At 35.4% G+C, this 27,293-nt stretch overlaps 1 protein-coding gene across 2 annotated transcripts in view; it reads left to right on the top strand.

Moving 5' to 3' along the window:
* LOC111505976 (uncharacterized) overlaps positions 1–27,293 on the top strand; it is a 40,465-nt gene that overhangs the window by 481 nt on the left and 12,691 nt on the right. The window contains exon 1 of one of the 2 annotated variants that reach the window (XM_023160893.2): positions 6,804–7,026. The exons of the other annotated variant lie outside the window; for it this stretch is intronic. Coding sequence (XP_023016661.2) covers positions 7,000–7,026 — 27 coding nt within the window. The 5' untranslated portion in view covers positions 6,804–6,999. Of the gene's footprint in view, positions 1–6,803; positions 7,027–27,293 lie in introns of those variants that run through there. 2 annotated transcript variants of the gene reach the window in all.

Genomic DNA, 27,293 nt, shown 5'->3' with positions numbered 1-27,293 from the left:
CTAATATGATATAAAATTGATTTGGAATTGAAAAATATTAGCTAAAAAATAACAATTATATCAAGCAAAAAACTGAAATTACAATCTACAACCAAAAAATCAAAAAAATTGAACCATTAACACGAGATGAAAATTAAAAATTATTAACAAAAAATGAAAATTAAAAATTGAAAGATTTCAAACCAAGTTACTTCACGACGTTTCGATTATTAATATCCACAATCGTCTTCGAGTGATAACTGGACTTATTCGTGTAGTTGTCTTTTGTCAGTCAGATGATGGGCCTTGGGCCCCTTATTCTTTCAGCTGATTGTGTCTTTGACTGTATTGATTCTTGTGGCGGGGCGGCAGAGGTTTTTCTTTATCCTCTGACGTCTTCTTTCGGCTTGTGACCGGGTAAACAGAAGTCGCAGCGTGCTTTTGCTGTCTTTGTAGCCGTTTAAGCACTATTCGTTTTATTTTCCGGTGAGCATGGACTGCAACACCGGGAATTTCACTAGAAGCGTCTGCAGCTGCCCTAATGCCATTGGGAGACCTTCAGGAGAGTTACAGGCGTTCTCTGATGTTGAAACGGCTCTCGCGTACGAAAAGCCGCTTCTGACCGTGTCGATTTTCGTTAGGCCTATTTGAGGCCCCTTTTTTGTTTTCGGGGCGTTCTGGGCACTCTTGGAAACTCGCTGGGTGTTTCTTTCTTGCAACTGAAGCATCGCACGGGCGAATTTTTGGGTCTTTTGCATTCTTTTGGTAAGTGTCGTCCGGCACATCTAACACAGGCCAGAACTGCTTTGCAGTTTCGTTGTGTGTGCCCAAACTTCTAGCATCTATATCACTGTCCTGCTATATTTTTGGGTCTTTGTGTTTCAGCGCTCACGCGTACATTTAGGATCTCGGTTACTTCGTATATGTTGTTCTGGCCTCTAGGTACGGGCAATAGATAGGATCTCAAATCCTTTGCCTTGGAGTTCGGTCTTCATATCTTCATATTCCATGGACTCTGGGACTCGGCGGAAAACTACCCTGATTGATTTTTCACCTTGCATCGTGTGGGTCTGGTAAGGAATCTTTTCGTGATCAAGAATCCGTGTGATTTTCCTGTGATCGTCTGAATTTCCCAGGTGGATTTTAATGCTGTTTGTCGTATTTATTGCCTGCAAAATGGAGATGTTATGCGCGGCGGCGGTCGTGGTAAATATTTTCCATTTCTCTTTGGCGCGGATAGTTATAGGAGGAGGCATATCCGCTTTTTTTGGGTTTCAGCCTGATTGGTTGTTGGGGCACCCGTATCTTGTGCTACGTCGCCTAATTCCATAGATTCAGGCAAAGGGTCGTCTATTATTTTTGCATTTGCTGGCTCATCTACCTGAGCGAGGCTCAGTCTGGAATCTTCCTGCAACACACCCGGTTGTCGTGACGAAGCGGGTGTGACGCCATGGGTCTTTTGGTTGGTAGTCCGTTCGATCTGGAGATTTCCGGACTTTTTCTGTTTGGACTGTTGAGCTAGTTTTAGCTCTTTCTTTCTCGATTTTGCGTTTCGCTGGGAAACTCACCGTGGATGGGCGTTTTTTTTTTGGGGTTTTTGCTCTTTGGTTTGTTCTTCCGACATGTTATCGTCGGAATTCATGTCACTGATATCTGAATCAATAAGTCGGTGAAGTTGAGGTTTTCCACTTCTCATATTCATTTTTTTGCATAAATAGTATATGTATCTACTAGTTCTTTGCTACTGATATCCTAGTGGTCTATAATTGTGGATATTATAGCAAGACCTGCTTTTTTTGGGTGCTTACGCATTTTTGTTAAGATGGAAATCTCATCTATGATTTCCTCCATCTTGATTGCGAGCTAAAATTAGCTTTGCCTGGAGGCTCGCTGCCGACTTCTTCTCACTAATCGTGACTCTCACTCGCTCAACTCGTGATCTCGATGTATGTAGAGATACGCAACATAAGGAAACCTCTAATCAAGCGGAACACGACCAACTCCCGCCAACCGGTCAGCTCCCGCTAAAACCGATGAAGCGGAGAGGGGGAAGAGAGAATAGGTGGAAGCACTCGAATGACCTATAAATAGTCAAGATCTCGGAGGAATAAATCCAGTTATCACCCGAAGACGATTGTGGATACTAACAATCGAAACGTAATGAAGTAAATCAATTTATATCATACTAGACAATGGAAATTCGAACTAATAAAATGCATATGTGATAGTGTTGATAGGTTATTAAAAATTGCCGCCGTCACTAGTAATTGAATACTTATTTTCTGATTCATTTCTGGAGAGCATGCCAGATATATACTTATGATGCACTGTTTGGAACCTTTGGTGTAGTAATGAATATTACTGGAGTTTTTTCCCAACACCAAATCGTTATTTTTAACACTTCGACACGTGTTTAGATCACAAAGTGATCATCTTCAAAGAGGAAGATTAAACATGATAACGCGTATAGAATAGATTAGATTAGATTTTTTATTAGTCAAGTTATTACACCTTAGTGGTATGACAAGTCAATAATATATAAAATAAATGAGAATTACCGAAAATGAGTAGGTGGTACATAAAAATTGCATATGATAGAAGCACAAAATAAAGTAAATAAATATATAATTGTAAAAATAAAGATGCATAGAGACTGTACGTATATTGACGACAGTCACTCTGTAAAGTTGAAGTCAGACGTATCATAGTAAGCATTCTCTGAGAGATGTTTTTTCAGTTTCCGTTTGAAATTAGGGAAGGTTGCATTTTTCATTGATTGGGGCAGTGAGTTGTACAATGATATGTATGAGTTACATCTCCTTGTTATTTCTAGTCTTTGGCTTGGTGCTTCAATAGTATTCTTCTTCCTAGCATTATACGAATGGTTGTTACCGTTTGTAGCAAACTTTTGTAAATTTTATTGAATACATATCAAATTGTAGTATATAACACATGATGGAAGAGTTAATATATTGAACTCAATAAACCAATTCTTACAGCTCTCCATTTGACCTATTCCAGCTAAAGCTCTGATTGTTCTTTTTTGAATTTTAAATATTCTCGAGATATGAATAGATGTGCCCCAGTTTATCAATCCATAAATTAAGGAACTATGAAACATTGCATGATAAGCGATATGTATGGGCAGCTTCATTACCGCATATATAAGCATATGAACGCATATATAAAACATATAAAATAATGGGTCCAAGTGATGGTTGCAAACGAGTTACATCGAGACTGACTGGGGAATACCTGAAAACTGAATAAACTATGCGGCTGAAATAAGGTGTTTATATTAGGGGCCTGGTGGATACTCAGTACGTTGAAAAGCTAGTTAATGTGCTGGACACGAATTATCAGCTTCATAAGCATTGCTTTACTAGCCATGCATATGAAACCATCTTGTGGTGAACCTACAAAAAATTATATTCATTCAATTCAACAGTGCACGCAGTAATAAACCAAACCTGATCAATCTGAATATAAATAACAATCTACATGAAATATCAAGCTCAACAAAATTCTTAGGCATACATCTGTTTAAAATCTGTTTGGAAAAAATCTGTTTGGAAAAAATCTGTTTTTCCGTTAATCAGCTGTCGTCCCCATACGAACGACCACTCTCAGAAGTTGAGAAACTTGTGCGAGTTGAGGACTAACGAGGTCTTACCTTTTAATGTGTGATTCCTAACACGGTTGCAGAATCATTCCAGCTTCAACCAGATAAATTCTCTCGAAAAAAAATATCTGGTCGAGGCGGGAATCGAACCCACGGTCTTCCGATCGTGAGTCGGGCGCACTACCGCGGTCAATTCCACAACGATCTGGATAATAACATGGATCGAACAAATAGATAATACATATAATCAACTCAAAAAAAAAGCTGATTTGTCTTCCTAACACTCCGTAGTCTACTCGACCTTATCATTCAATATAATCAGTTAGAGCCTTGCAACTGAATGGACTAGAGTTTCAGTTATCCAAACACGCATAATAAGAATAATTAGGTATATATAATATGAAATCTTTGACTCATGCCGAGAAGTATTTAAACAAAAGGGTATATTGACATTTCCCTGCATATACATTTTAAATAAATTACTATATACATATATATAATAAAAAAGATTGCTACGCTAAAAATGGTGACAAACACAGGTATGAAACAAGAAACACGGATAACCTTTGCAGCGAAAAATTCAACCACACAGATTTTACAAAATCAACAAAACATAATGTATTTACATTATACAGTTATATATCAAATAATGTAAAAAGAAGTATCGTACTCTCCTCTCTTCAAGAAAAAAATAATTAAAAATGCTGACAATGAATGCTCTCTACAGCCTTGAAGAATTTGTGAACAATTGCAAAAATACCTAATTGATTTTATTACTTGTATGTGAGTATGTGCCTTTTATGAATATTGTACTTTCAAAATAATCTATTGAATTTCTAATTTTTTCAAAATTGTTTTGCATACCATCAATAATATGCTATTAAGTGTAATATGACTTGTCATATCCAAGCACAGCTTGGCTACAAAAGGTTAATTAAAAATCTGAATCTGACTATTTACGTCCGTAGGCCGTAGGTATTGAATATATTGGTCCTAAACCAGCTGTGTGAGAGGGAAAGTACTGTATCGTTTTTTCGTCGGTAAAGGCGACGGACGTTAAGGCCCCCACAGACGTCGTTCTTTTTCGACAGGATTACGCTAAATGCACACACGACCGGTATAAAATCGGCCGTCCACAATCGGTGTGTGTGCAATTAGCCTTACCCGACGTGCAAGTCTATTCGGGTAAAGCCCATTGCACACACACCGATTGTGGACGGCCGATTTTATACCGTTCGTCCAAATTCCAATAGTGAACCACATATGGGAACGGGACCTGGCACACATGCTTACCGGTGATCGACGCCGATCACCGGTCGGAATGTCTGCCAATCACATGTATTGAATTTTTCTGTCAAAAGAATAGTTCGAGTTTCTTAGCCGACCACCGTTCCTAATTATGTTTGAATCATCAACAAAGGGATTCACAGATATTAATGTACACTTCTTCGATAGAGGTATTCTATCTTTGACAATTTAAAATTTTTCAAAATCCCAAACAGTAACCGAATGCTTCACGTAATTTCATCAGCTTAGAGAATTTTATAAATATATTGAATAATTCTGCACTTAAATGACTCAAAAGTTATGTTTTTCTCCCTCAGCAATATCCTCCGAAAATTCGACTAGAACTTGATTGGGCCAAAGGCATGAGTCACGTATAAGCCACACAGGTCCCGATCACTACTATATTTGATTCTTCCATTCCGCGAGATATGAAATCTGCTGGATTTGATCATGATGAAACATGTCAATATTTTTCATTTGCAGATGAACTATGTATTTCTGCCACTTTATTCGATACGAACGTCGATACAAAAGATTCAACAAGTCCTATCTTTAATGCCAACTGCGTTTTCTGTAAACGGTTCAAGACGAGGTGATTGTCTTTTGTTATATGAATATGAAAATGAGTGTCGTATATGGAGATTTCATTTAAATTCTTGGAGTCTTCCATGAAACTTACAAATTTTCAATGCATAGTTTGTGGAATGGTATCATCCTCTCATATATTTTTCAGATATGACGGAAAGAACCGATCGTTCTGTTAATTTTCCGTTTTGACATTTGAGAATCTACCAGATACTGAAATATATCTTGCTTAGGATTCCACAATTTGCCGAGAATTTTCAATAGGTGATTGTCTGATACTATTTGGAATGGTTTGTCCTGATCAGTTTCAAAGAAATTTCTCGTTTCATTACACATGAATTACAGAGATTGTGCATATGTTTTGGCTCATCCTTTGACAATATTAATAAATATCTGCATCAAAACCAGATCTATGGAAATTATCTAAAGTTCGGCCAATTCATAAAAAAGGGGACAAGTTTGATCCCCATCTATAACAGGTTATATCCTCATTTGAGCAATCAAATTACACCACTTCAACATGGTTTTATGAAAGGTCGCTCGACAATCACCAACCTTTTCAATGTTACCCAATATATATCTGAAACCATTGATAGGAGATCCCAAACTGATGTCATATATACGGAATTCTCTAAGGCTTTTGACAGACTTGATCACGGATTACTGCTATCAATATTGTACAGGTACTGCTTTCTTTTTACCCTGATCTAACTTTTTATATCATACTTCACTGACAGGCGTCAGTATGTTATATTCAATGGATTCAAGTCCGTGGAATATGCAGCTACCTCGGGTATTCCACAAGGAAGCAACCTAGGTCCACTTGTTAACGCCTCGTAGTAAAAGCATATACCACTGATGATATTTGTCGCAGCAGCAGACGAAACGTTTGGTACCAACTCTAGGTTCCATTCGACCACGGCCTACTAGCCCGGATTTCGTTCTCTTCAAAAAATATTTTTTTCTCATCTGAAAGAATACCATTTTCAATTATCTTTCATTTTGAGGTACTATTAGCCTACAAAGTTCCAGTCTCATAGGTATTTTTTAAATGTCAACAATTGTTATGAATGAAGACTACATCATTTTACCAAAGAGTCACTCTGTAAACATAGTAGGCTTTGTTTACTTTGAATTCAATTCGCTGCTTCTGAACCGTTTTACAAAGTTGGCATGGGCTGTTGAATGCAAATAACAACTGATAAACAATAATCATATCGGATTATTCCTTGAAATTGTGATTTAGTTCAAACAACAACATTGAACCATCGATAAGTGAAGATATATCAGGTATTTTTTCTGGAATCTCCAACATGTTTTCTTTCTTGTTGTTGTTATTTTAACACTGATGGATTTGGATAACGGTTTGACCGCAGTTACGATAAAAAAGATCATCGAGGTCTAACAGTTGAAGTATCAGTTGTGTTTATCATTGGTTAGCGAGAGTTGGTTTTTGAAAACACTGATCAAGTTACATTCTCACTTAAACCAGTTTTTTTTTTAAAATGTGTTGAAAAAACTCAAAAATGGATTTTCGTATGTTCTGTAAAAAAGTAAGTAGTAAGTACAGTTTACCATATCTATTGGTCAGTTTGGAATATTTCATTAAAAAAACAGACCCAGGTATAATTATCCGTAAACTAATATTATCTATCTACAGAAAGTGATATTTACAAGCAATTGAATAAAATATCTGATCAGAAAAACATCGTTTGTATAATCATTGCAAATTTCGTGGAATTCGAATTTAAATCTAACCTTGCTAACACGTCAAAAGCATGTGCGAGCGATAAACCAAGTCTTTCCGAAAAATACGAGAATATTGGGGGTTCCCCATGTCGAAATTTTGAGACCTTTCATTTTCGTTATCTGCCTTGATTTTTATCCTAGACCTTTTTTTGAGCATTTTTGGATTTCCATCTTTCTGCGATTCAATTGTGTTTTCAAAACGGTTGAAGTTTTGCAAAACTCATCTATTTTTAGCTCACAGAAACTGTTTCTTTTATTCAAATTTCATTCAACAATATTTGTTTCAACAGCTACCTATCAAAAAATTAAGAATATCTAGTTAACACCACAGCACGTTATCAAGGCAACATGTTATCAGCAAATAAAAATTAATAATAATGATTGTCTAATACACTTACTCTTTACGTGTGTCTACATTGGGTGTCTACACCAACAAAGGCATATTTGACTTTACTTCTTTGAATTTTGTTATCTGCAAATAATACCATTTTCTTGACACATACTATTTGTTGCAGATAAATACAGTTTTATTTCTATTAAACAATTATTTTTTATTTGTAGCACATGAACTTTTTTCAACCAATAAACATTTTATTTTCCATCGATATCTTTTCTTTTGGGATAAGATTATATATCTATTTGAATAATGTGTTTCATAAATGTAGTTAATTATGGTAATTGTCTTTTCAGAACAATGTAGGTATTTTTACTCTCGTGTTGATTGATAATAATGAATAGACATTTCAGTTGTTCATTCAGAGAAGGTTTGTTGTTGAACAAATTTAATGTGCTCAAGGAATTTGAGGTACATCCAAAGTTTCCGAGGTCAACATGAAGATAGGAGCACTCGTAAACAAAAGCTAGTGAATTTCGATGTTCATCTGTTACTCACCAAAGTTTCAGCCATTTCTGACGCGCAATTGTGAGTTGATGTGAGTGTTTTTATAAAAATAGACAAAATCGAGTATCGAGCTGTCATTATACATTTGATGAGTTGAATTCTGTGTATGGGGACTCTGCACCATCATTTACCACAGTGAAATTTTGGGCAGCTGAATTTAAACGTAAGCAGTAAGAGCTTGGGAGATGATGAATGTTAGGGACGTCCAAAAGCTGCAACTACCGACGAAAACATCGCTAAAGTTCACCAAATAGTGGTAGACGACCGCCGAATTAAAGTGAGAGAGGTTATGAACATGAAGATTTTGCACATATCAAATCAGCATTTAGGCATGAGGAAGCTGTTCGCGCATTGGATGCCGCGTTTGCTCACGTTAGACCAAAAACGTGTTCGATTGAACATTTTCAGCGCTCTGTTGGCGCAATTTAGTAGCAATGAATCGGAGTTTTGGAGCCGATTAACTATTGCAGATGAAACTTGGATACACTATTAGAGTAAAGTAGCCGATTGTGGAATACTGTTTTGTTTTTTGAAAAATAAAAATGAAAACTTCAACATTATTATCCACATTTTGGAATATAGATAACGTGAAGTGTTATAAACACAAAACTAAAATAATAAAAATTATAAAAAAACAATGCATGTATGAAAAACAACTTAAAAATAATGTGCACTTATCTAGCTGAAAAATGGGTGTGTAATGTCGAATACCAATATACGCCAATGTGGAATAGATAATATTAGACTTGATATTAAAATAATTTGTTTTTTTTTTTAAGTAAAGCAAAAGATTATTATTTAGAAGCAATAAAATTATTATTATTATTATTATTGGAAAATAACATACGTTCATTTCTGTTTATTATAAAATACGAAAAACAAAACAATAAATGAACATAAAAAGCAGAAAGAACAAGAATAACTCAGAACAAAATAACAAAGAACAAAAATAGTAGATGTACGTATAAGGTCTTTCTCGGCATCTGCACACACAACCTATATTTCTCCGCGAGTATCATTTGAAAATCTTTGGTCACAAAAGAGAAAAATTGCGTCAACAGGCCACGTTTCTAGCGGAAAGTTTTCTTCATCGCCTGAAGAATTTTGCAATGAAATGCTCGCGTTAGATTCTGAGCTCGATAAAGATGAAACTCTTTTTTGGCGTTCAGCGGGAATTTGCAGCTTCTTTTGTTTTTTGGTTTATTTTGCACTCCACTGCATCCTGGTCTTGCATCAAAAACTTTTTTCTATACCATTTCCCCTTTTTCTATTCCTGAATTTACTGACTGCTCTAAATCCTCTTTATTCGGTGTAGAAGTTATTATTTTTGCCCGTCCAGGTTTTCTACCCCTGGTTGCTATTTTTTTCTTCATGGTGGGTACCGAATTAACTGAAATAGGTGAACATTGCCTTTCTTCTCTATTTTCGCGATTAAGGTCTGCAAGCGGTTGTTCTTAAACATCATCATCATGATGTGACGCTGCCAAAAAATCTTCATCAGTAAAAATACCTCTTCTAAGCGGATAAATCCCTGTAACAGCAAAACCCTTAACAGCTCGTTCGGCGGAATGAACTTTTAAGAAAGCCCGGCCAAAAAGTTCGCAGACATCAAAGTGATTGGCAGCACGTTGATTTGTTCTCAAGAACATTCTAGTTTCTTCATTATAGAATGTTTTCAGTGCCCCCATCACTGTTTTATCAAGGGGCTGCAGATGTGTGCGGGGGAATACAAAGAATTGTCACAAAATTTTCTTTAGCCTTCACGACAACATCAAGGTTCCTAGTATGGGTATTATGTCCATCTAAGATAAGGAGAATTGGATTATTTTCAGATGGGCAAACTTTCTCAATAAAGTGGTCAAACCAGGCAGTAAAAAGGTCACTCTATCCAACCAGACGGGTGAAATTTGAACAGAGTCCCAGGTGGAGCACCTTTCTTCAATTGTTCGTTACAGTTTTTTCGCGGAAATATAATTAAGGTGGAACAAAATTCCATTCTGCGCTCATACACATTACAACAATTATTAACAACCCCCCTTTCTGCAGAAGTGAGGCTTCCGATCTGACGTTTTCCTTTCAATGCTACTACTTGGAGACACTTCGACTGTACAATACAAATACCACATTCATCCACATTAAAAATCTGGCCAGCAGTAAACTTTTTTCTTAAGTAAATCAAAGAATTCATCTACCCTCTCTTTGTTGAATCCGGCAGCCCGTTGAGTTGATGTCCCTGTAGGTCTTCTCAAACTGATTTAATCCTTATGTCTATGAAGAAAACGCTTCATCCAGTTTTTCCTGCTTTTTGGTAGAGCAAAGAAAATGGATTTGATAGATTATTTTGCCTAGCAAGTTGAAAAGCAATGGAGCATAGGTCCCGCCTTATTAATCCAAATCCCATTGTTTTTCTCCGTATCGCGTGTACTGCCATTCTCATGTTTTCTTCAGTCCATTTCTGTTCTTTAACATTTCTCAGAGGCATTTTCTGAAAAGTGAAAAATATTTTCAGAAGAAGCCTGTAATGTGGACTATAATTGAAATGAATCACAGTAAAACAAAAACACTAATGAGATTTATGTAATTGTGATTTTCCACCGACAATACTTTGTAGTTGTGGATCAATTTTACTTGTGCCAATTATCAAAAGAGATTTAAGATGCTCATTGGTTAATTGAGATCTGTAAACATTCTTTGCGTACTTCATCTTGGAAAACGTTTTCTCACACAAGTAAGTAGTACCAAAAACAGAAAACAACACACGAGCAAATTTATGCAAATTATCAAACTGTTCCAGTGGAAGACTCTTATAAAATTCCAACAAAGATCAATTTTTATATTTGTTCTTAAGCATATCACTCACTGCACCGTAAATCAATAATTTCCATTTGGACTTCCGGAGCCAGGGTTTCAATGTCAGAATCAAATGAATTTTGAAAAAGCTTAATAATTTCATTCGCAATGATATCAAAATCTGAAAAACGAGTATCAAAATTTATCTTCAAAGCACTCAAAGTTTCGATTGCAAAATTGACGGGAAATTCAGTCCCTGTAGTGTGGCTAAATATTTCACATGTTTCAAAATGTGTGAAACATTTTTTACGTAATTGCGATTGAAATAGTATTATTTTCTGCCTGAAGGATTTGATATTGGTGTATAAATCAGGGAGAAGCTGATTTTCTCCTTGCAATCTCAAATTCAGTTCGTTCATATGATTTGTCAAATCGACATAGAAGGCTAACTTCCACATCCAATCACTATTTTCTAAATTGGCAAAAGGGCGCTGCTTCTCATTTAAAAAAAATTCGATCTCTGATCGAAGTTCTAAAAAGCGCTTAAGGACTTTTCCGCAACTAAGCCAGCGTACGGTAGTATGATATGGTAAATCATTTTCTCCAATCTGTTGAATAAACTCGCGGAATTGTCGGTGATTCAGCCCAGTGGATCTGATGAAGTTAACAACTGATATGACTGGTTTTAGAACTTCAGACATATTCAAACATTTTCCGCACAAGGACTATTGATGAATGATACAATGTAAGACTAATGGTTTTGAACCACTATCATTTTCTACAGCCTTTGACACAAGTGCAACCACTCCTTTATTTTTACCATACATATTTTTGCCTCCATCAGTTGTTATAGATTTCAAATTTCTCCATCGAATGTTCTTTCTATTAATGGCATTTTCAACTCCCTTAAAAATATCTGCCCCAGTTGTCGTACCGTGAATATTATCAATATCAAAAAGTTCTTCATACACTTCATAGCTTTTATCTACTCCGCGAATAAAAATCAACACTCATCCAATGCTAGAGAAAACCACTCATATTGTCCATTTTTGTCAGACAGTTGAGATGATATATTTTCTGCGATGTCTTGTACCCTCCGAGCCACGGTGTTTGCTGACAAACTGACACTTTTAAATAAATTTACCTTTTCGGGGCATATTTCTTCGGCTACTGCAATCAAGCCTCCTTTTATTATTTCTCCATCGGTGAATGGTTTGCCACGTTTTCCGATTTCAAGAGCCACACGAAAGCTGGCGCGAGTTGCAGACTCTTGTTCAGTATTCGCTTTGTAAACAAAGATTGCTGCGATTTGAGTGCTCGTTTCAAAGCTTAAAATTTTTCCTTCCGCAAACTTCCTGTATACTTGGAGTAACTTTGAAGATGTTTCGATTCATAGTGTCGTTTAATGTTAGTCTTTGAGAACAGCTATGGTTTAATTACAAATTAAACATAGCGCCTTATTACTGGACTCAATCACAAAATACTGAAAGTTCCATTTTTCTTGGAACGATCTGCATTCACTGTCGATTTTTCGCTTCTTCATACTATCTTCATACTTCTCCATAATATCAAATCACACATAAAAACAATATGTCAAATCAAAATACTTTTATTGACGGGTGTTACTTTATTTCACAATAGACAGTTTCGCTTCCTTCGCCTTTCCTACGCAGACTAACTCGCAGTTGCGCCGCTAGCCTTTTTATATGCAATTATCACTGCCATTTAGAGGTGATCGGAATACACTAGCTAGAACCAGAACTTTCTCGAACCAACGCAGTAACTCCAAATATTTAATTACGCCTAATGCCACCTAGCGGGTAGCTGAAAAACATAGTACATAGTACCACTACTCGCCACTAGATGTCGTTAAGTGTCACAATACACAATAATAATTGAAATGCAAAAAAAGCGTAAGTTTGCTTAAGTCACGCACTTTGCGACTATCCTAGTCTAGAAATATAGTTAAGGGCAGAAATTGGCCCTTGGAACAAACTGAATTAAGGTTTGAACTTCTTGACTATTTGCCTTACTCACCAGATTTCTATTTGTTCCCTTATCTAAATATTGCGGATGACAGAGATTTTCGTCAAATGAAGAGGCAATCATTTTCGTGAACTATTATTTTGCAGAGAAAAACGTCAAGTACTATTTGAACGGGTTACAGAGATGAGAGCATCGCTGGGAGATGTGCGTTTAGTTGTTGGAAAGTAAAAAAAAATTGAAAAAATGTCTTGTATCTTTGTTAGGTCGGAAACTTCTATGACCACCGTAAACTGAAAATAAAAACTTCATATGTCTAATAATGAAAAGTGAAAATATACTTTGCGAAAAGCTTTTTATACCATAAAATCATGAAAAAACGATGCATCAAGATGAATACACCTAACAAATTACAAATTTAGATTAAAGATTAAAATAATCGTACCTAGGGCATGAATGAATTTGTGTAATTGATGACTTGTTAATTTTGGGGAAATTTATGATCACTCTAATGAAATCTGTTTGTTTGAAATCTGTTTTTCCGTTAATCATCTGTAGCCCCCGTACGAACGACAACTCTCACAAGTTGAGAAACTTTTGCGAGCTAAGGACTAACGAGGTCTTACCTTTTAACGTGTGATTCCTAACACGGTAATGAATGAAAACACTTATATTTATAAGTATTCATAAGGAATTTATAAGTTTGACAACCCTGTTAATTTCTATGATCTCCAGTGTTGAATTTTTATAGTTGGCACCCCTGTTCGTTTAATTACCTTCCCATCCAGCTTATCTACATACTCCTTATATAACCAAGATTTTAGATTCATAATGTATTAGTTAGTTTTTATACTTGATAATGAGATAAATAATAAAATAACTATAGTTCGTCCAGGATTGTCTGAGAGTAAAAGAAATTCAAGAATGCAATCATGTCGCTACATCAAAGAAAGCAACATAGTTGTCTCAAGCAAATAGTACTGCAATTCACCCACAAAATCATTGAGATATGTCTATCCTCTATATCCTTTGAGGACGCCGCTAACGAGCCATTAAAATAGGGATATACGACAAAGAACGCGAAAACACCGACAAATAATGCGAAAATACTGCCAAAAGAACCGCTCGATGTTTTTTTCTGATATTACGTTCAAGATAATATTAATAGGCGTCGGACTGAGGGTATTAATATAAATTTTACATTGATATACAGGGCTTTTCATGAGCGTTAATTAGCCGTTTCTGACAAACTATTTAACGGATCGACCTGAAAATTTCACAGTATGCATAAGTCAATATGACCTACACGCCTAAAATATTTCAGACGAAGCGGCGTTATCGCTTCTACTATAAAGTGGCGGCTTGTTTGATTTTTCAAATGAAACACCCCGTATATAATATCATATTATGATTCATTATCACTTTGTCAACAAATTCATATACTATTTCCCTATACCTATCTATTACCATTTAGAAGATATAAATTGATTTCGATATTTGTTTTACCAAACATGAACTTTTATAAATGCTGATAATCTTGAACTCTCTTGCACTAAAACGATCAAATTTGAAATGGAGTGGAGTGATACTATGAGGATCTTCACTCCGAGTCATATTTTCATTTGCCTCATACAGGGTCTTCAAAAAATGCAGATACTTTGATCTCATGAAAAAATGAGTGGAACTCAATTTTTTCAAATGGAACACCCTGTATATTTCAACATTTTTGAGCTCTACATCCAATTCTAGATTAACTTTTTTCAGATAATACTATTTCTATTTTGAACCGTTTTCGAGGTGAACTGTTTCAAACGGAAACTGACGTGGTTTTATTGCTCGTTTTTTTGAATTCATCACTTATTTTGGATATTCAACATTTTTTTATACTTAGTAATATTTCTTTTTGATCCAGTTTTTTAAGTGTCTCAGATCAGTCAATTCGAAATTGGTATGTACCTACCTTACAAAAAGTTATAATTTATATACATTGAGGTATTGGTCTCTAACGTACAACAGTAAACATTAATATTTTTTAATAGTATGCTTTGGAAAAATAAATAAACCAATTATATTATTTAACGTCAGACTTTCGTTGGTGGTTTTGACTGATTGTGATAGCTACCAATTATAATAGAATAATGTCAAGATTAGGTTACAGTAATGAAGATTTCTAAAATTTATTAATAATTTATGGTGAGTGCAATAGAATTGCAAGTAGAACATGCCGAGTATTTCATGAAAGCCGAATAATAATGTGATAAATCGACTTCTAAAAAACTGTTGGTTGAATGGAACCTTCCGTCCAAAAATCATTCGTAAGAAGATTAAAGTGGATGATGATGACAATGGTATAACAGTTTTGGGATACTTTCATGCATTTCCAAATGCTTCTCTGCACGAGGCTGAATTTGTCGAATTCTTAATAAGCATAAATGGCATTCCTATAAGTTCTACTGTGTCCAACATTTGAAAGAGACTGATTTACCTCGTAGAGTGGAATTCTTTGAATGGTTACTTGTCAAGACTCAAGAGGATGAACATTTCGTTGACAATATCATATGGACAGATGAGGCCAAGTTCACAAAAAGTGAAGTTTTCAATAGACACAACAGTCATTATTGGGCGCCAGAAAATCCCCATGATGTCCGCCAAAGGTGTTTTCAAAAAAGATGGCAATTCAATGTATTTTGTGCCATAAAGAATGAGTCAATTTTTTATATCGAGTTTTATGATGATAATTTGAATGCATCAAAATATGAAGATTTACTGAGGAATGGAATTCAAATGATTTTAAATAATAGACCAGGAAGAGAACGTGTATGGTACCAAATGGATAGTGCTCCAATTCTCATTCAGTCAGCGAAGCTTTAACCGAAATCTTCGAAGACAGATAGATTATTTCGTGTGGGGTTTCATTAAAAATATGATTTACTCTACTCCAATAACAACAATGGAAGATATGAAATCGAGAGTTTAAACTGCTTTCAATAGTTTGACTTCAGACTTGATCAGAAGCGCTACACATGACAATCTTTTGAAGAGATTACATGTTTGTTTAAGTAGAGGTGGAGATGTGTTTGAACATATTCTGAAATACACTGACGATTAAATTAACTCATTAATTTATGGGTTTATTATTTTCAGTTCGTGTTTCAGCGTTAATAAAACTATTGTTTGAAGAGAAGTTTCATTCGATGGTTAAGGAGTATTTTAATAATTATCTTTTCATTGTATTATCTGTGACTAATTGAGAAACATCAAACGAAATCTGTTTTACAAAAATGATTGATGAACAAGGAAACCATGTCAATTTCCGTTTGAAACAGTTTATCTCGAAAACGGTTCAAAATAGAAATAGTATTATCTGAAAAAAGTTAATCTAGAATTGGATGTAGAGCTCAAAAATGTTGAAATATACAGGGTGTTCCATTTGAAAAAATTGAGTTCCACTCATTTTTTCATGAGATCAAAGTATCTGCATTTTTTGAAGACCCTGTATGAAGCAAATGAAAATATGACTCGGAGTGAAGATCCTCATAGTATCATTCCACTCCATTCCAAATTTGATCGTTTTAGTGCAAGAGAGTTAAAGATTATCAGCATTTATAAAAGTTCATGTTTGGTAAAAAAAATGTTGAAATTAATTTATATCTTCTAAACGGTAATAGATAGGTATAGGGAAATAGTAATTTGTTGACATAGTGATAATGAATCATAATATGATATTATATACGGAGTGTTCTATTTGAAAAATCCAAGAAGCCGCTTTCAGGTTGATCCGTTGAATAGTTTGCCAGAAACGGCTAATTAACGCTCATCATGAAAAGCCCTGTATTCTGTATAATGATAAGATAATTAAAATATGGCGAAAACTAATTTTTTAAATATTTTATTTTGGGAAGGACAATTTATATTTGAAATAGTTTTTTATTATTTAGAATTGTTACCTTCTACAGATGTATAAAATAATCAGAATTTTAAATTTACAAATAAATACAAATGTAAAAAGGGCAGAAAGTTACTGCATTTGATAAATTAGCTTTTTGGAAAAAAAATCTAATTTGTCATTAACTTGAATTTAATAATTTTGCATATTAAAAGAAATATGTATCATCTGGTGACGTTTTAAAGACTCTATCCATTTTCTTTATCCAACCTATTTAAATCAAAACATTATAATTTGTAGTTATGATTCGTCTTTTGATGTAAATAAATTTGATATTACTATTATCATTGACACTGATAATATCAAATTGATCGTCGGTATGATAATGAAGATGGATAAAGTATTCGAAACATCACCTGATTTCGAGTTGAACCGCGTTCTAAATTTTGCGTTGTTCGACGTTTCGGCTTCGACTTTGACATTTTCAGGAAGTAGAAAAGTGTGGCTGCACTGAGAGATACACTTTATATATTCTTGTTGGTTTGGAAATGAAGATGCATATTTCTTATTGGATTTTATAGTTGATTCAGAAACAATTGTATAGATTTAATGCGAATAGGTACTTACTTCGAATATGACATTGCGATAATTTTAATCTGAAAAAAGTCTACAGGGATTCGTTGAGTGATTCTTCACTGGATGAATCAGTTTCATTAGGATTGATGACAACTGGAATAATTTTTTCTGATAATGAGTATATGCGATCATCCAGATCCCACATCTCTGCTTCGATTCTGATTGTTTTGTGGATACATTTTTCCCAAGCTTTTTTGTCCACTGTTTCCAGAGCACTGTATAGGTATTTCTTTACTTCACATAGCTTGAAGGTCTTATTATTCCTTGCGATGAATTCTTTAACTTGAGCCTAAGCCAGTTCTATTGGATTCAATTCACAGTGATAAGGCGGCAACCGAAGAACCGACATTCCTTTAGTCTTCGCCATCTCATCGGTGACATACCTGGCGAAGTTTGACTCATGACGTTTAGCTAAGTTGAGGAGCTCCGCTTTTAACATGGTCGATTTAAAAGGAATAGCTTTCATTTGTAACCACTGAGTAATATCTGCTTTCTTCCAACACGACGTCGGCAGCTTCTCGACTCGTCTACTGTGATAACTTGTGTTATCCATTACTATTACGGATCCCTGCGGAAATTTCACAAGTATGTTTTTAAACCATTCTTCGAATACTGTGGCATCCATTTCTTGATGATAATCCCCATTTTTCTTAGATTCAAACACTATAAATCCATCTTTCACGAATCCTTCACTGCTGCCTATGTGAGTGATGATAAGACGACGACCTTTTCCAACTGGAATTGTCAAACCAGTGGACCAACCTTCCATAAAGGCTGGTCTTCCACTTTTGATGTTCTGATCTTGCCAAACCTTCGAGACGGTATAACCCTCATTGACCCATGTTTCATTCAAATAAAAAAATATATTTACCTAGTGCTCCGGCTTTCTTTATTTCTCTCAAATCGTTTCTAGCTGACAAAACTTTATTTAATGTAGGTATTTCGTTTTTTATGTAAAAAGAGTGTAGGTACTGTTCTCCTAATAGAATTCTTCACTTCTTCATCGATAACCAAATACTTTCTACCAGTGGATACTTTCGGCTCGAAAAAGTTGTTGTCTTCTTCGAGTTTCTTGATAATTCTAATAATTGTCGATCTATTGACACCGGTCATACTGGCGCATTTTTGCACTACTTTCTCCTTACTTTTTATTTCGCGCGGATATTGTATTCCTAAAGAATTATATACATTCATAACAATTGTTTTTTTACTTATATTTAATGGTGACAATTTCGGACGCTTCACGATTCCCGAACAACGAGCTTCCATGTTGTATAGCTTTTTATTCAACGCGTCCTCGAAGTAAACTGAAGAATATCACGAATAACCCTGCTAAAAGCCAAGTCGGTCTTATTGATGGATGCGATGTGTCTGTTGATAGTATAATTCAAAGGAATATCTATTTATACCGCGTTCAATATATATATATATATATCAATATATATATATAGACAACAAAGGCTCTGCGACAAATGGCTACGGACCAAAGATCATTCAAAAGGCCATCGACAGACAAAGAAGAACCAAAAAAACATCCACTAGATCGACAGAAGACTCTCCACACGACAGACAATCTGTGACACTACCTTATGTCAAAGGTGTGACCGACAAAATCGGGAGAATACTAAGACGTAAAAATATCCTAACAACCTACAAAGCGCACAAAACGATATCCAGTTGGCTGCCCAGACCGAAAGAGAGAATTTCCCTAGAAAACCAAGGAGTATATAGCATCACACGCGAGGACTGTGGTCAACAATATATCGGTCAGACCAACAGACGTATATCTGCCAGAACCCAGGAGCACAAAAACTCGATAAGAACAAAACAAACCTCCTCTGCTCTCTTTCAACACCATCTACAAACAGGTCACAAGATTGATTTTGAGTCCACAAAACAGATAGCACAGGTGCAAAACCCAAGAATTCGACAAATCAGGGAAGCGAAATCGAAAAGCAAGGCCTCATCAACAAAAGGGATGACTCACTAAACATCCCTAGGATTTGAAAAACAATAATTGAAAACAACCACCAAAGACAACCACAAATTGATAATGAACCATCGCAGGTAGGAGAACCGCCAGAAGCCATTAACAACCCTCAGGTAGAAAAACAGATAGGAGAACCGCCAAAAGCCATCAACAACCCTCAGGTGGAAAAACAGGTAACAAATCCATACAACTTACACAAGCGAAACCATATAAAAACACCACAAGAAGAACCTAACATCAGTTACACCTCTCGAAGCGAAGCAGTAACTCGTCTTGATAATACCATCTGAAATGATGGCGAAACGTCGACTATCGAATAGTACACAACGGATGAACACCCGTAAAAACAAAAACAAACTATATATATATATATATATATATATATATATATATATATATATATATATATATATATATATATATATATATATATATATATATATATATATATATATATATAGTGGGAAACTTCGGAAACCAGTATCGACTTATTGCCTTCTCAAGTGCAGAATCTGCATCTGGAGAGGAATAATCTTCCCTTGAGCAGGTTAGAAAACATTTATGTTCGATCAATGATTCACCTAAACCAAAAGCACACTAGGCATGAAAGGCTTAATCTCATGTTTTTGTCATGTATAGCCATAGCTGATTTACTGATGCCCTCATATGAAAAGGTTGCTGCGGTCATTGTGGTGGGAATTTTACACGTTGAAGATCCGACAACCTCAGTATCGACCACTCAATTGAAATATCATCACTACGCCGTATGCAACAGAGAATATTCCAGAAGATAGTTCACAGGTACGATTTCAGAGCCGCACATTCTATCCTGAATAGCTGGAGGTATCTGCAGTAAGTACCCAGCAGCTATGGGACGGCGCCGCCGTAAAACATTCTTCCCAAGTCACATATTTGTGTTGCTTTCCTACCTGACGAAGGTAGTCGCATGGTCTGTCAATCTTGGAGTGGACTAATCAGCTACGTTAAGAAGCTGGATTCATTTGGTCGGGTTTGAATTGTGAAAGCCACAATAAACCTTTGCGGGTAGCGGTGAAGGTTCGAATAGATACACTGACTTTGGATTACCTACTTGCCTATCCTATCTACTGCTGCTTCGAAAGTCAGTCGACTTTTCCATGAAGAAGCCGATTGTACTTCTGAGCTGATTCCAAGCAATTTCTAAGCTGTTCTAGAAAGATTCAATAATTTTCTACTTATTCGCAAGTGAAATAAATCCACGTTTTCAAACGGTTTTTCGCGAATAACTGAAAAAGTGAGTATTCAACCGAAAGAATAATTCAAATGACAGAATTCAAAGTTTTAACGTGAAGTGGCCAAAAAAAGTGTTTTTGTAAAAAAACTCATCACTTCTTTTTTGAAGTGCTTGAAGAAGCAATCATAATTATTTTTATAAAAAAACAGAGCTTGAAGTGAAGTTTCTGATGCAGGTGTTTTCATTTGCAGACCCAGGACAGATATATCAACCTGCCTAGAAACCTATGCAACTATATTTCAAGCGGAAATTTACCCTATTGGATTGGGTACGGAGAGATTGGAAGAATCCAACCTCATACACAAGTCAATAAAAATGTTCTAGGACAGTCAAGCGGCGTTGGAAGCTCTTGGATCCTACCGGGCAACGTCTAAATTGGTAGCAAATTGCCAAAAACAACTCTTCTCGATAGGTGCCTGCACCGCTGGAAACCGAATCAGGTTTTTAGAGTTCGGCAGAGCCGAAAGGGCATACACAAATACGTAAAAAAAGTTAATTATCAAGTGGTAACGATTATTTTCAATTGGGGTGGGAATGATTCTCACATTTTGTGTCGCAGAAAAAATAGGAAGAACATTATATTCGTCATAACACCCAGTTTTGATACCAGAGCACTTCAAAAAATGTCCTACGAGTTTCCCTCGAGAAATACATTGTTTTCAAGGTACTGCACGTTGAAACTTTCAATTCTGAGTTTTTTGTGTTTCATTCAATTGTTGATTGGCGAGAGTAATGTTTTAGTCAATAAAATGACGAAGTTTGTCAATACTGATACTAACTTGATAAAGGCGTCATACCTTGCTGGTTTAAGAATTGCAAAAGATGGAAAGCCCCACACAATAGGTGGAACGCTTTTACTGCCGGTCGCTGTGGATATGATTCAAGCCGTGTTAGGAGAAAAGGCAGCCAAAAAAATGAAAAAAATGCCTATGTCAAATAATACAGTAAAAAAAAGAATTGTCTAATGATATTGAAGAACAACTGGCTTTGAAACTCCAAAAATGCACTTATTTTGAACTTCAAGTTGATGAAAGCACCGATGTTACAAACATGGCGCAGCTACTTGTTTTCGTGCGATTCGATTATAATGAAGAGGTGATAGAAGAGTTTTATTTCTGCAAACCACTTGAATCAAATACCACAGCGGATCTCATTTTTAAGGTAATTGATGAATATGGGCTCAAAGTAGACATTCCCGAGTCCAAGTGTATTGACTTATAAACAGATGGGGCAAAAGCTATGTCAGGAAAATTGACAGGGCTAGCAACAAAAATGACGAAAGTTGCTCCTGAATGCAGAAGTACGCATTGTGTCATCCATCGAGAATCATTAGCTGCTAGAGGTATGCCGGAAAATCTTAACTCCGTTCTATCAGATGCCGTGAAAGTTATTAACTTCATAAAGGCTAGGGCTCTAAACACAAGATTATTCTCCTTGATGTGTGAAGAAATGGGTGGCAAGTTCAAAACTTTACTCATGCATACAGAAGTGAGGTGGTTATCTCGCGGGAAAATTTTGAACCGTCTCTTTGAAGTGAAATCAGAAGTTTTCATGTTTTTGAGTGAAAAAAATCATGACTGGAAAAATCTCCAATGCCAGATGTGGTTGCAGATAGTAGTAGATGTGGTTGCAGAAGTATTTCTCTGAAGATTATTCAAAAGTGGACTGGATCAGAAATCCTTTTTCGTGAACCTCACCAAATGAATTGGAATTAAAAGAAAGTTTTATCAACCTTACAGAAGATAGTTCCATGAAAAATTATTTTAAAGAGAAATCTTTAACTAATTTCTGGATCTGGATAGTGAATGTTTCACTATTATAGTGAAAATCATACAATAAACTGTATTGATTAGTTTTTTAATTTTCATCAAGTATCGGCCAGTTGTATTCAATTGGAAAAGAGTTTTTTCACCAGATCTGAAACTGATGGTATTCTTTCTATATACATATAATTCTGAACCCTTATTAAGCGTTTTTATGAATAGAATATCCTGAATTGGTGGCTTTTCGTTATTTTCAATTACAACTTTGTCGAAAATGGCAAAAACATTATCCACTCATCGGATCTAAGGGGGAAAGTTATCTAATGCTCACCAACCACACATTGTCTATAAGAAAAAATGGCGGGTTACATTTTCCGGTCCATATAGGATGTAGGCCAGTCAATGACCTTTTTCGAGTATGATTTTGTCCAACAACATCGATGTTAAAATATATGGATTTAGGTTCCACTTACTCTCTACTTCAAAACTGACCCTATACCGGAAGTTGCTATAGCCCTGGGGGTATATGCCAACCCTTCTGAGGGGCTGCAATGTTTCAACGAAAATAAGTTCAGGAATGAATTCTCAAAAAAATTCTCAGTAAATTTTGTCGCATGAAATTTTGCTGAGAGTCAATACTTTCGCCTCATTTGCGAGTAAAAGTATCAACTTTTTAACAAATTGGGAAGTTGATCGTCCAGATAGGACATCTACCGAGCATAGTGAAACAAGAACAAAGTCCTGTCAGCTGTTTTCATATATAGTTGTGATTTATTGGGCTTCCAACGAGTGAAAGCAATTTATTTTACCTATTGATCAGTCTATAATAAACGCAGTAAAACAGGAGTTCCCAACCATTTTGCACCTGCGTACCACTCGACTTTTTGAGAAATATTGGCGTACCACCAGACCTAAATATTTTAATAAACGTATAATATTTCCTCTTCTAAAAGTGTTCAAAGGGATTTTTAATTAAATTCCTGAGAAAACTTCATATTTAGTGGTTAGATAGTTGTTTATTTATAACATGCTAATAATAAAGGAGAAGTAAAAGGATTAAAATGGTATTAATTTACAGTTTTATTACCCATAGGTCTAAAAACATACAAATAAAAATTTATCAAAAAATCAGCAAAAAATTAATCATCATACAAAATATACTTTTATAGTCTTTAGTGCGAAACTTGTTGTTTGCCTGTGATTAAACTATCAACATTAGGAGTAATGAACTTATCTTCACTCTTAAGTTCTCTTCAACACTTATTCTGCTTCTATATTTATTTTTTATGTACAAGAGTTCCGAAAATCCACTTTCCCACAAGTAACTCGTAAGAAATGGCATCAAAAATAGCAGAACTTGCCGAAAGAGCAAAGGGTACTCGGTTTTACATCCGATCCAGAAATTAGTTAAAGATTTCTCTTTAAAATTATTTTTCATGAAACTATCTTCTGTAAGGTTGATAAAACTTTCTTTTAATTCCAATTCATTCGGTGAGGTTCTTGAAAAAGGATTTCTGATCCAGTCCACTTTTGAATAATCTTCAGAGAAATACTTTAAAAGCTTTTTTGAAGACCTTCCAAGTGAACAATGATATCTGCAACCACATCTGGCATTGGAGTTATTTCATTTTCTTCAAAAAATGATGATAGAGTGGGGAATGCAAATTAATTCTCCTCATCTATTTGTGAAGAAAACAGGACCAACTTTCTCTTGAAGGAGTTTATTTTGTCACTGGCTGTGAAGGCTGTTGTGTTTAGTCCCTGAAGTCCCAAGTTGAGTGTATTGAGTTTATCAGAAATGTCGCCTAGGTAAGCCAATCTTGACAACCATCCTTCATCAGCAAACAATTTTTTCCTGTCATGATTTTTTTCACTCAAAAACATGAAAACTTCTGATTTCAGTTCAAAGAGACGGTTCAAAATTTTCCCGCGAGATAATCACCTCACTTCTGTATGCAGGAGTAAAGTTTTGAACTTCACACATCAAGGAGAATAATCTTGTGTTTAGAGCCCTAGCCTTTATGAAGTTAATAACTTTCCCTGCATCTGATAGAACGGAGTTAAGATTTTCCGGCATACCTCTAGCAACTAATGCTTCTCGATGGATGACACAATGCGTACTTCTGCATTCAAGAGCAACTTTCTTCATTTTTGCTGCTAGTTCTGTCAATTTTCCTGACATAGCTTTTGCCCCATCTGTACACAAGCCAATACACTTGGATCAGGGAATGCCTACTTTGAGCACATATTCATCAATTACCTTAAAAATGAGATCCGCTGTGGTATTTGATTCAAGTGATTTGCAGAAAAAAAATCTTCTATCACCTCTTCATTATCATCGAATCGCACGAAAACAAGTAGCTGCGCTATGTTTGTAACATCGGTGCTTTCATCAACTTGAAGTTCAAAATAAGTGCATTCTTGTAGTTTCAAAGTCAGTTGTTCTTCAATATTATTAGACAATTCTTTTTTTGCTGTATTATTTGACAGAGGCATTTTTTAAATTTTTTTGGCTGCCTTTTCTCCTAACATGGCTTGAATCATATCCACAACGGCCGTCAATAAAAGCGTTTCACCTATTGTGTGAGGCTTTCCATCTTTTGCAATTCTAAACCAGCAAGGTATGACGCCTTTATCAAGTTAGTATCAATATTGACAAACTTCGTCATTTTAGTGACTAAAACAATACTCTCGCCAATCAACAATTGAATGAAACACAAAAAACCCAGAATTGAAAGTTTCAACGTGCAGTACCTTGAAAACAATGTATTTCTCGAGGGAAACTCGTAGGATATTTTCTGAAGTGCTCGAAAAAAACATCTGGTATCAAAACTGGGTGTTATGACGAATATAATGTTCTTCCTATTTTTTCTGGGACAAAAAATGTGAGAATTATTCCCACCCCAATTGAAAATCATCGTTACCACTTGATAATTAACTCTTTTACGTATTTGTGTATGCCCTTTCGGCTCTGCCGAACTCTAAAAACCTGATTCGGTTTCCAGCGGTGCAGGCACCTATCGAGAAGAGTTGTTTTTGTCAATTTGCTACCAATTTAGACGTTGCCCGGTAGGATCCAAAAGCTTCCAACGCCGCTTAACTGCCCTAGAATATTTTTATTGACTTGTGTATGAGGTTGGATTTTTCCAATCTCTCCGTACACAATCCAATAGGGCAAATTTCCGCTTGAAATACAGTCGCATAGGTTCCTAGGCAGTTTGATATATCTGTCCTGGATCTGCAACTGAAAACACCTGCATCAGAAACTTCACTTGAAGCTCAGTTTTTTTTTTATAAAAATAATTATGAATGTTTCTTCAAGCACTTCAAAAAAGAAGTGATTAGTTTTTTTTACAAAAAGGCTTTTTTTGGCTACTTCACGTTAAAACTTTGAATTCTGTCATTTGAATTTCTCTTTTGGTTAAATACTCACTTTTTCAGTTATTCGCGAAAAACCGTTTGAAAGCGTGGATTTATTTCACTTACGAATAAGTAGAAAATTATTGAATCTTTCTTGAACAGCTTAGAAAATGCTTAGAATCAGCTCAGAAGTACAATCGGCTTCTTCATGGAAAAGTCGATTGACTTTCGAAGCAGCAGTAGAGAGGATAGGCAAGTAGGTAATCCAAAGTCAGTGTATCTATTCGAACCTTCACCGCTGCCCGCGAATCAATACAGTTTATTGTATGATTTTCACTATAATAGTGAAAATCATACAATAAACTGTATTGATTTGTTTTTTAAACTCTTTTCCGTTAACCAGCTATCAGCCCTTCACAAACGACACCCCTTGAGCTAATGACTAACGATGTCTTACATTTTGACGTGCGATCCCTAATACAGAATATATCACAGACACAGAGAAAAATGAACTGACGATTGAGAACCATTGAATGATATATCCATTATTGTCGACGATAAGGTACTCCGTAATACATGGACAATGGTAATAATATATAAACTGTTTCCTGGACCAGATGACCGAATGAGAGTTGCAGACATTAGAAACATACAATCAGCAACTTGTGCCTCCCTGAAAGAAATTAGAAAAGATGAATCCATTCATGCGAGGAATAACAAAAGTTCATTTTTCAATATTATTCTTTTTTTACTAATCGACTCCTGCGAAAGGTTTCAACAGACTCTCTACATCTTACGGTTTCCGTAATCCCAATTATAAGAATGTTCGTTCTTCAACCCATTCTTTCAGACCACAAGCTGATTTCAGCTAATCGCTGAATTAGCGATTATAATAATACCTATGTGTTAAGCAAAAATTATCCGGGTACCAAGTACCGTTAAAATTCTGTCGCAAGCTCATAAGCATCGGTTACAGATAATTATTAATTCTCCGGATCATATGGTAGCAAAAATATATAATCTACTGCCAGTAACATCAATCAAAGTAATTCGTTGTTAATGTTTAACGAATTTGATTACAAAAAAACAAAATTATTACTTAGATGTTTTTAAAAAAAAAATTTAACAAACGTAATAATTCTATGATTGTTTTTATCACCTAGTTTTGACATTTTGAAAAATGAGAAATAAAACTTCCTATGTTTTTATACCACTTGTATTTGTAACTATCGTTACTGCAGTTTCGCCTTTCAGAACATTTTCAAATGAATACAATAAACTGAAATAATTAACAATGTTAATTAACCCTTGTATATCTATACAGCACTGTGCGTACCTACCTGAATTTTGTTTACGTGGGCCAATGTGGGTACGCTAATCTGAAAACCGTCAAGTAAACCAGGTCGATTTGGTCATTTAGGTAGTAGGTTACATCCCCAATGGTTATGAATTTCCAAAAGTTCCGAATTATTGAGTTTCCAACCCATGC

This window comes from Leptinotarsa decemlineata, unplaced genomic scaffold (genome assembly GCF_025532065.1).
Source record: "Leptinotarsa decemlineata unplaced genomic scaffold, Ldec_3_MD MMD2_tig00078422_RagTag_RagTag, whole genome shotgun sequence".
In the NCBI taxonomy this organism is placed as follows: Eukaryota; Metazoa; Arthropoda; class Insecta; order Coleoptera; family Chrysomelidae; genus Leptinotarsa; species Leptinotarsa decemlineata.
This window is presented reverse-complemented; position numbering and strand designations above follow the sequence as displayed.